The 11,548-nt window shown below is 48.7% G+C and overlaps 1 protein-coding gene across 2 annotated transcripts; it reads right to left on the bottom strand.

Annotated features, from left to right (window-relative positions):
• Positions 1-382: 382 nt before the first annotated feature.
• Positions 383-10,082, bottom strand: LOC144947699 (lysophosphatidic acid receptor 1-A-like). Of its 2 annotated transcripts, none has more exons than XM_078877000.1 (3): positions 9,535-10,082; positions 3,905-4,686; positions 383-2,698 (listed from the first exon to the last, which is right to left on the bottom strand). In XM_078877000.1, exons 2-3 carry the CDS (start codon positions 4,638-4,640, stop codon positions 2,370-2,372), a joined length of 1,065 nt encoding a protein of 354 aa, XP_078733126.1. In that variant the 5' UTR covers positions 4,641-4,686; positions 9,535-10,082; the 3' UTR covers positions 383-2,369. The 2 variants fall into 2 exon arrangements, with proteins under 2 accessions (XP_078733126.1, XP_078733127.1); XM_078877001.1 differs by having other exon boundaries at positions 9,689-10,082.
• Positions 10,083-11,548: the final 1,466 nt, after the last annotated feature.

Below are 11,548 nucleotides of genomic sequence, written 5' to 3'. Positions count from 1 at the left end.
CACCTCCCAAATATGATCAGGGCAGCCAAGCAGAGTAAATCTATTTTAAATAGCTACACTATTTTACCAATTATCATGTTTGGTATTTCTCTGCACTGCACTCTCTGTTACTCAATGATCTTATTATCTTTAATCAGGCTTAATCTCATCGAAGTCAACACATTTGATCGGTGGGTTTCGTCATGGTCGATCGTCATATTGTATTACTTTCATCCCCTCTTAGTTATGATTCACCAAGATAAATGTTAATAACACTTCATCGGTCAATATTTTGGTAATTATCTGCACATCTGTACACTGACAAAGGTGCATGACCAGGGGTGCAATTCACGGGAGACTCAGAATCCACAAACTCGGTATTCACATCCGTTGTTAATGTTTTAATGTTCGGTTTTGCACGACTGCAACAGACGTCAAAAAAAACTTTACCATCAAAATATACGAAATGTATAAACACTTGAACACGTGGTAGTAGTAGTTGGAGGCTTTCGCGACCAATTTTATCCATATTAGAAGAGGTTTCTTTGGGGTTAGCTCACGTAAATCTATAAATGTGTTTTCATACCCGCCACCACCCGACACAGCCAATTAGTAAGGTTTGTCACGTGAACAAAACGTGGCAATTCGTTTCGAGTACAGCACATCGGTGTGTTGGGGAGCCAAATCTGTCTGTCGCCTGATGATGCTGCCTGTAATTACTGGTGAAACGTCGTACTCAAATTGTAAATGTTGTGGATTTACCCTCAAACACACCGGTGTGCTGTACTAGTAACGAATTTGCACGTTTTTTATACGTGACAAACCTTACTAATTGGTTGTGTCGGGTGGTGGCGGGTTTAACGACACATTTATATTTAAGTGATCTAACCCAAAAAATCTCGTATGGATATATAAACACTGCTTGGTACAAAGCGTACCAAATGCAACTAGGTTTGTATTTGAGTATGCATTATCTACACAAGGGTTCACACACACATACATTGTACCCAGGTTTCATGATATCTTATCGCAAAGAGAAACGTCGCTCTGCAAAAAACGAATTCTTGAAGACTTTTTTGCAGCTCAGTCGTTTAGAGTGGGAGTTTAAACACAGTTGGCGCTCATACCGCACAGAAACACTTTAACTTAATTAACTAGCAACCAAAATGATAATAATACTACAAAATATATATTTGCTGAGACTTCAACACAGCGAAAACTTCCCGCAAGGTAACGGTGGGAGTGCCGTTCCCTCCTTTGCTATTGCCCAACCACAAAGTTTTGATCACGGTGTCTCGTAATCAGTGCACTTATTACATTGTTGCGATACCACAGCGTACAGCAGCCCAGCTCTCAACAGCACAAACAATTCACAGTGCGGCCTACTACTACGACTTGCTCTCGATAACATTGTACTGTGGTTGTGGCCTTCCTTCCTCCGCAGCCAGTAGAATCTGTGCTCTTTGGATACATAGATATGACTGGCGCGACTGCACCCACATTTCAGTACAATCACTGCACTGTGTAAATGTGGCCGTCATGAAAGAATCAAAGTGAGTTTTAATTAATCAACGGGGAAACAGCGGTGCTGTAACTCTCTTTTCGACGAAACCCGCATCTCCAACATTTGTACAGTGCGAAAGAGTTCAATATTGCCGTGCGAAGGTTACACAATGCTCGCGCTTAGCAAAATACACCGAGCCTTTGTGAATACTGCCAATGTGAAGTGAGACAAAAAAAAACACGCAAAAACGAGCAGTCGTTTCCAATCAACCCTGCCCGTTGGTCCAGCATCTTGTTTATATAAAAAAAAATAATAGTAAACCACCAGCTTTCCAAAAGCAACTGTCACAATAATTACAAAAATAATAATCACGAAACAACGGGCCCATTTACAGCGGCGGCACCGACTTTTCTCTCAAAACTAAGGCAGCATTTTCACGCGGAGAAAACAATGTGTGGATGGTGTACAAGCTCGCACAGACTATGCCCTTGCTCGAAAGAAAACGAAACGCAAAATGTGCTCGATACAAAATTCTGAACAAGCGTTTAATGGCCCCCAAAATAAAGTGAAATAAATATAGGAATATTGAGCGAAGCTTTCAAAATACGAAATATTTATTTTACAATGTTCCTGAAGGACACACACAGCCACTTTAACACGGACGCTTACGAGGGTGGCCAAGTCTATACTCTAGTTCGTGTGTGCGGGGGGGGGCAGCCGTCATTTTAACAGGAAGAGAACCAACGAGATACAATGCATCCTCCAGTAAAGCACTGTAGTATTCAAGAAACACATACGAAGTTAAACATGACTTGTGTAAAAAATATATATTTGAAACAACAACAGGCTTCCAAGTAAAAACTTGCTTCGTGAGCCCAATTAGATATTAGACGACAAACTGATTTATCTTCATCGCACTCGTGGTGGTCACGTGACTGATCGGCGTGACCAGGTTGTGATTCGGCGTGGACGTTGATTTGTCGAAGTTGTCGGAGCCGTTGGTGACGACGGCGTTTGCCTTCCGGCAGCACAGGATGCGCTTGAAAGTGGCGACCATCTCTTTGTCCCGAAACGAGTATATGATGGGGTTCATGGCGGAGTTGAGCTCCGCTATGAGCAAGAAGTACTTCTCGAAGGCCAGGACATTGCAGTCCGAGCAGAACGAATCCAGCAGCAGAATCACCAGGCCCGGCGTCCAGCACACGATGAAGGCTCCTGAGAGAGACGGCACGAGACACGAATCAGCAATTTTGGCAGCAATGCGCGGAACACAAGACTAGCGTTGTTCCCTGAAACCCGTTGTAGGTAAAGGCGCAACCTTGCAATGGCTTGCTCCGCGACTGCTGCAAGGAGGGCCTCCACTAGAGGGGAACGGTGGAGAGGCCTTTGAGATCTTCTTGGTTCTTTCGGTAAAGTCACGTAGAAGGAAAATAATAAAAATAAAACATAATTAAGTAATATAATCATAATATAATATTATTTTATTATGTTTTATTTTTATTATTTTATTATTTTCCTTCTACGTGACTTTACCGAAAGAACCAAGAAGATGAATCCCTGCAGTCACGAAAGCTTTAAATCGAAATTTAGGCCTTTGAAAGGCAATTTATTTCACCTGTTGACCAGACGAGTACCCACACTTCACCTCGCCACACCCAGACCTGCCGATCGACAAACCGTGGCTAGACCCCTACGTACTGCCGGGTGGACAGAGGCGGTGGTGGGTTGGGAGATAAAAAAACAAACTTGACCCGTTGTTTCAACCGCTGTGCTAGAATAGTCGTCGTACGAATGATAATTCACGGGCCTTTGTTAATCCTCTTGTGGGATGAACGCCGGCCCCATGCTGTGTAGGCCAGAGTAGCTGTCCAAGCGTACTTCACCAAGCAAGTCAGTGCAGTTTGGTGAAACGTCTGGGGAGGTGCAGCACCGGTGCTGATAATGACTCGCCACCAACGTTAGCCGTGGTTCGAAATCGAACAGCAGTCGCCGGGTTCATAGCGCCATTACGCTAACCACTCAGCCACCGTTTCCCTCGGAGCTTTTGAGCATGCGACATCATCCATTAATGTTGCCCACAATCAAAATCACCCAGAGAATACCCAATCTCATCAGAAGCTGAGCAGAGTGTTGAGCCGAGAGACAGTACTTGGTTAGGCGACTGTCGTGCACGTCAGATTGATGTAGCCTGCCGCGGAAGCTACATGGCGGCCAGTGCAATGATCTCCATTGTTGTACTACACTTTCTATGCTCCCACGTCTACGTTCCCCACCTACACCAACCCACACTGCCAAATAACTCCCTACACATGCAGCGGATCGACACAAGGGGCCGTACACACACATACACGTTCGAAGACGAATGTGAATCGTGTTGTCGAATGCGAGCACCCGCCGTCCAGACAGACCCACAGCACTCACCCAGCATGATGGTGACCGTTATGAGCAAGCTCATGGTGGCCTCTCGCCTCTGGGTGGACCTGGAGGAGTTCCGCGACACGGGTATCGTGTTCCTCCACACGTGCACGAAGATGTGGCCGTAGAGCCCCACCATGATCAGGAACGTGGAGAGATTGGAGCCGGCCCAGAAGATGACGTAGCTGGCACTGTACAGGGGCGCCATGGTGGAGCACGTGCCGATGTTGCAGATGCAGTTCCAGCCCATGCTGGGAATGGCGCCGGTGATGATGGACGCGAGCCAGATGATCGCGATGACGACTACGACGCGCCGCTCGCTCATCCGCGTGTGCAGCTGCATCCGGAACACCGTGATGTGGCGCTCGATGGCGATGGCCAGGAGGTTGGCGACGGAGGCCGTCAGGCTGGTGTCGATGAGTCCCTGGCGCAGCATCCAGGTCTGCAGCGACAGCTTGCGAGTGTTGGGCCCCGTGTTGAACATCAGGTAGACGTACGCCGCTCCCGCAAAGAAATCCGCCGCGGCCAGGTTGGCCATGAGATAGTAGATGGGGTGGTGGAACTTCTTGTTGATGTACACGGCGGACATGACGAGGCCGTTGGCCAGCATGATGAAAAGGCACAAGGCGAAGCCGAGCACCATGACCACGGTGCTGCTGACGGTCCACTCGTCGTACAGCGGCTTTCCGCTGTTGTTGTAGAAGAAGGTGATCGTCTCGTTGTGGTGGCACCTGCCCTCCATCTCGTTCTCGCGTTGCGTTTTCTCACGCCCACACACACACACACACCTGCAGCGCAAAGATGATTTAAAGGTAAGAGAAACGTTCCGCTCTCGTCCCGAACCAAATGCTTTTTAAATGGACCGATTTAAAAAGAGAAGGCGAAGTGAAGATTGTTTTTTGCCGTGTAGTCAAGTCACAACGTGACTTTTGAAGTGACTATATCGTGCTATGGAGGAGGACTGTTGCCCGAAACATCGCCTGTTACATGTTCGGTCCGTTTAAGGTCCACGGTGTTTTTATGACGAACTTGTGGAGTTATTATTTTGTGATCTGTGCTCGAGCACCACTGCCAACGCAGCAGCAGCATCACCAAATCATATCTCATCTTACACAGATTTACACAACAACAATTACATTGTACATGGTATAATTTTGCTGACTATATAATCATTTACAGCTCTCGTGTCGATCCAATGATGGACGAATGCATCCCCCCCCCGCCCCCATGCCGTGTCGCTCGAAGGGCCATCTGATAATTTGAGTAATTCATCATGCTGGTCAGTGTGGGTCATTGTGGGTCAGCGGCAGCGAGGGGCTCACGACTGGTCCGCATGCCACTCGCCACGGATGTCAGATGCGTCTGGGGATCGAACCCAGGTTGCCCCGTTCGGAGCGCCGCACGCCACCCACTACCCCTCGCTGCATTATCGTACCGGGTCACCGTCGACAATGCATTCAGAGAGCCGCGGTTATACAATTACATCTCGATAGCCTTCCTTCAGTGAGCGTCGTCATCGTCATATACAATGGCACAATCTATTATTTGCACTGGTGCCCGTGACTTATTGTCCTTTGTAGTGACCCCCATGGGAATGTGGAATTCCCACCACTAGCTCAGGGTCGCGAATAGAGGCGATTGCATCTTGGAACACTGCCTATACATGTACGTACACGCATGTACATGCACAGTCACTCTCGCATTGTACACGCATGTACATGCATAGTCACTCTCGCATTGTACACGCATGTACATGCACAGTCACTCTCGCATTGTACACGCATGTACATGCATAGTCACTCTCGCATTGTACACGCATGTACATGCACAGTCACTCTCGCATTGTACACGCATGTACATGCATAGTCACTCTCGCATTGTACACGCATGTACATGCACAGTCACTCTCGCATTGTACACGCATGTACATGCACAGTCACTCTCGCATTGTACATGCATGTACATGCACAGTCCGTTTCAATCATTCCACTGCTGGATGAGGGCCTCCGCACGTCTTGCGGGTCGGGTCGAGAGCGATATTTGACCATACTTTACCACGCTGGTCAGTGGGGGTTGTGGTGACGGTGTTGGGAGTACAGTACACCAGTGGGGTTTTCTGCACTGCCAGCTGCTGCCCACAACGCCCACGGCACCTTGCTACTGCACGTGGTGGCGGTGATGCGCACCCATCCAATGCACTTCCTAGGCTCGACCCCGCTAAGCTTTACAAAATCTGAAAAGACCGGGTGCATTGTGGGTGATTTGGTCGTAGGCTACTTTGACATAACCACACTTATATTGCACACGTAATTATTAATGCGGCTTGTAGTTTAAGAACGAATGCCACGTTACATCTTACAATGTCATGGTTTATCTTTCAGTTGTCTTCACGTTCGAGTTGGGGACAGACTCAACGGGGCTTGAACCACAATCGGCTAAGTGGCGAAGTTGAGGGGAGAGAGGAAAGCAGACAGAGAAGTCCATGAGTGTGGTAAAGGTGAGCCCTGGTTACTTTTGGCATTATCATTGGGTAGCAAGAGTATGTTTAGTTAATGTCTGGCCCAGCAAAGGTAGGTATTTGTGTGGCTCGGTGAGGGAAATATCCCCCACCCCTGGTCCTAAATGACGACTTTAGTAACTTTAAGCGCCCCTATCTCTCTCAGCTCTGTTAAAACTGAGGGCCAGACAAAATAATGCATGACACCCCACAAGGAGGAGGGAGATCGTGACAAGGACTGCCAACACAGTGTCACGATGACCTTGCCATTAGACCGGCCATGGGCGATGGCTGGACGGACGGGGCAGGATGCGACACACATTGCCTCCCCAACAGATTCGGATGTACACCAATTGTTGGCCGCCCTGTTGCTTTGTGGGTGAGCGGTATCGGTGAGCAGCGATGACCGGGAGGCGCTTACACGCCGGTGCTGCCAGATCTGGAAAATCAATTTCACAGAACCTAAGTCAAAATATCTCAGCCCGTGACACATCGCTCGATTTTGAAAAAGAGAACCGGGACATTTGGTAACTTTGAATTCCAGCTGTGCAGAAATTTCGCAATAAAAATCATCTTACCGTTCACCCATAAAAACTCGGATAACATCTTAACGTTTCCGCAGAACGTTCACGTGAAAGGAATTGGCCATATGTCCAAGTGACCCTTTCCTAAATAAAGGATATTCGTTGCTTGCTGTTATTCTTATGGACATTTGTTAGCGTGGCACCCAAGTCATGGAACGCCTTGCCACTTGAAATCTGGCAATCAGAGTCGGTAGATAGATTCAAGTCCGCTTTGAAACCCCATCTCTTTAATGTGGCCTTCCCTCTTTAGTTTCGTCGGTTGCCCCTGGTTCTCTTTTTGTTTCCTGCTTTTCACGCATTGCATATCGGGATTCTCGGATGGAATGCGCATGATACATTTGAATTATCATTATTATTTGCCCCATATGAAACATGTAATTTTGGAGTTCCTCTCTGATATTTGCGCCGGCGCTGCTGTACAAGAACACGTTTGCACGCAAAGCGTAACGTGTGTAAGTTGCTCTTGCTGGACTGGTCAGCTGGTTCACGTGAATTTAAAAGTCACAGTAGCAATGAGCAGACAGGTCCATGCAGGTTTAACCTGCCTGCAGCAGGCAATGCTGTGAGGGTGACCGGGCAGCACCTCCTTCTGAGCACGACATTATTCTCATATTGCAAATCCACTCCATTTGTTTGTATGCGGCATGGGACGACGCTTGCCTAAATCTAGCGGTGGAGGAACCCACCCCACTGCTTCAATGGGCTGTTGACACGGCCGAAAAGCTTCGTTTTCGCGTATGGGCCCGTGGGCACACGAGGCGTGAGACTAAAAAGTGGTCCCACAAGCGATAACCGTGTCCATCCACCACCTAGTGTCTAATCCCCGCGTCTACTTTGGGAGCGTGAGCCCCACATCGCCAGCGTGTGCTAGTGAGTGGAAAGTAGACGACATGCATCGTATCAGAGGTGAAAGGTGAGCGCTCGTTATTATTATTTTGCGTTCATTCAAAAACACTTCAGGTCGTCTGTTAATGTGTGGCCAGAAAAATTGCCCTCCGGTAGGGAAAATGTTTCCCAGCCCTGGCCTACATTATTATGCTGAATGTAAGATGCCTAACTTTTAATAACTTTGCACGCTCCTTATCTCTCTCTCTCTTTAACGACCGAGGGCTGGACAATAAAGGACACTGTACGTAGTAAGCACGTGTGGAATCTTTTTTTTTACCACTTAAGACAATATTGTGGTAAATAATATCGTTATAACAACATGAATTACCACAACACTCAGGGTGACATGGGATGGCAAAAGCCTCCGGGCTAGTGAAAGATTTACATACAAACTGTGGTACAAAGTGGACGAATTTATGACTCCACACAAAGCTGGAAATACACAACAAGACACAATCCCACCAAGATTGGTGTAATATTATACAACGCCAGCACACATCGATCAAAGCCGTCGCAATGTGGACTCAATCGCAACCTCGGTCATACACAAACACAGCGAAATTTTTCCTACGAAACGAATAAGGTCAAGAAAATGTGATACAGCCCAACCAAATCACAGCTATTGTGCAGAGCAGTAGCAAAGCCCAGGACCCGGCATTAAACAAACGCAAAGCCGGATCTGGACAAACGCATGGCACGAACCCAATGCTACGTGAGGCGTACATACGTGGCACAAATGCTACACAAAGGCAACACAGCTCGTCCATAAAGTTAACACAAACTCAACATGCACCCATCACAACACTCTATACAAACCCTACAGAATAATAAACTCAACATGTACCCATCACAACTCTCTATACAAACCCTACACAATACTAAACTCAACATGAACCCATCACAACACTGTATAGTACAAACCCTACAGAATAATAAACGCAATGCAAACCTAACAGAATCCTGTAATCGACAAAAACCCAGCACAGCAACTCCACCAAGATAAGCCAACACAAGACCCCTGTACAAACACAACTACTTCTACAAACAATGGCAAACTCTCGTCAACACAATTACGGTATGAAAACAGCACAAAATACCCCCCCCCCAACACAAACCATGCACAAAACTCGATACAATACCGACACAATACTCAACTAAAGCCAAACACAACATTCCATATTAACTCAACACAAGCACCATACACACCCCAAACACAATCACACCTCGGTACAATCACAGCTATTAAAAAAAAACACGCACAAGGCGGTGTGCTAAGACAGATCATTCGATGCCGACACAATGCAACATCCCGGCACTGGCACGCTTACGAATCCAGCAACAATCGAACTAACCCCAGCACAAGCGAACTAACCCCAGCACAAGCGAACTAACCCCAGCACAAGCGGACATCATACAAGAAGACTTGGTTATCACAGTGAGCCCAGCACACACAAAGAAGACACAAACACCCAACCATGTACACACGCACACGGTCATCCACACTCACAGCGACAACCACACACACACACAACCATGTACACACGCACACGGTCATTCACACTCACAGCGACAACCACACACACACACAACCATGTACACAAACACGCACGACCAGGCAGACGTACACGCTCGTACATGCACAGCAATGTTCAACCACGCACACTCACACAGGCGACTCGCTGTGGCTGGAGAGGCAGGCGCAGAGTGGAGCCACTCGCGCGCGTCCACCACTCAACAGCAAAAGCAGCAGCAGCAGCAGAAGTTGTTGTTACTCCTCCAGCTCGTCCACCTCGTCCTCCTGCCGCAGTTGTCCACCATCACCTGCAATCCACCTCGCCCCGACCAGAGCAGCAGCAGCAGAGTGTTTTGTTTGACGCCACGGGCCCAGCGTCTGTGGCAGGAGCACGGCAGACGGAGCGACGGCTCGGAAACTGCGACGAGGAATGTGGAGGAGCAGTGGGGGAGGGAGGCGGGGGATGGCGATGGGACTGGATGAGTGAAGTGAGCGAGTGGGCGGTTCAACTCAGAGAGAGAGAGACGGAGGATCTGTATACTGGGTTTGTTGTTGTACGACTTGAATCACTAATTCCTCACGTCCATTCTCTTTCTCTGCGGTGTGGGGGTGCTGCTGCGTGAAAGGTGTGGGCTGGGGGGCGATGGAAATTCCCCTCCCCCCCCCGCGCTATCAGCATCAGCGTCCACGCCTCGACTACCTTCGCCACCACGGCGATCTGAACAACGAGTCGCGCTCGTCAGCGGGCAGGATAAACATCTGTGGCGGGGGTAGGGGGCAGGGCAGCGAATGGGAGAGGAAATGAAATAATCACTTTTTTTTATATTTCTCCCGCTTTGAAACTTTGCTGCTGCTGCTGCCTCTGTGTGAGTGAGGAGTGAGTGGGGGGGGGAGCCAATCGCCACGTCCCCGGACCCAGCACCCCCCTCGCCTGCTCCGCGCTGGCCGGAATAGACGCGCGCGTGCTGGGCCGCGCTCATCCCGTCAATCATCGCGGGACACGTGGAGGAGCCACCCCTCTCCACCACAAGATGACGATGATGGGGAGTGGTGGTGGTTGCGAGCACATCCTCCACCGCCTAATCTGGGATATGCACACGCGACGCTGGTGTCGTTCTTGCTGATGTTTGCGGCCCAGTTACAAAGAAAACAAAAGTTGGGCAATGTGCTGTTTTTTTTTTGCTGTTTGTTTTCGAATACACACAACTGCGCAGGCACTTTAGGGGAAAAGATGAACGTTAATGATTGTTGTTGCTGTTGTGTATTGCCACGAGGATTGTGTACCCAGGAAAGGCTCGCGAATGAGTCTTAAAACTCTGGGGGGTTTTCAAGAGCGTCCCTGCTCTAAGTTGTCGCAGTGACGATGCAACGTTGCTTCCTCTGGAGTACTGTAGGGCAATCCCGATTGAGGAATGTTCCAGATGCGTGCTTTGTGAACATTGGGGATGTTTTGGCCAATAAAACTTATTTTGCGAGTCGGTGTTAAGCAGCGCTACGAACCCGACGACCCGAGTTCGATTCCCGCTCACGGCCACCAACACCGGTGACGATTATCTGCATCGGTTCTGGGCCTCCTCTAGGTCGACTCAGCCTCAAACGAGTACCTGGTGCGATGTGTATACGTCGCCACTGGCGAGACATGTGTCGTGCCGGCTTTCATAGGTGCTGCTCACTAACGGCACTTGCCCCAACAATCGATTAAGGCTATACGGGAGAGCTTTGTCTTTGTGTGTATATTGTATGTGTGTGTGTGCTTATTATGTGTAAATATGGCGCACTTAATGTTTGCACCGTACGTAGCCAACCGCGCCACTAGGAGGTGCAGGGGAAGGACAAGAAACTAAAGACAAAAACGCAGTTCTTAAGAAATGAGTTTATCAATCGAGGTGATGAGTTGACGAATGAGGCTTTCAATGTAGATCATTGAACAGTGCACAGCTCCAGTGGCTTCCTAATATGAGAAGGAAGAGCGTTCCAGACGGCCGCAGAAGCGCATCTGAAAGCGCCGCGCGATGATGATGCGGTGACCGCCGTCTTTGTTTGATGGTCGGACGGAAGCCGCTGTGATGATGAGCGGAGTTGGCGTGATGGTGGTTGATGTTGCGCAAGGAGAACTCCCGTGCAGAACAGGGGGAGAACAAGACGAACTGTACCGCAGTTACTGAAGA

Source organism: Lampetra fluviatilis, chromosome 46 (assembly GCF_964198595.1).
Source record: "Lampetra fluviatilis chromosome 46, kcLamFluv1.1, whole genome shotgun sequence".
NCBI classification, from domain to species: Eukaryota; Metazoa; Chordata; class Hyperoartia; order Petromyzontiformes; family Petromyzontidae; genus Lampetra; species Lampetra fluviatilis.
This window is presented reverse-complemented; position numbering and strand designations above follow the sequence as displayed.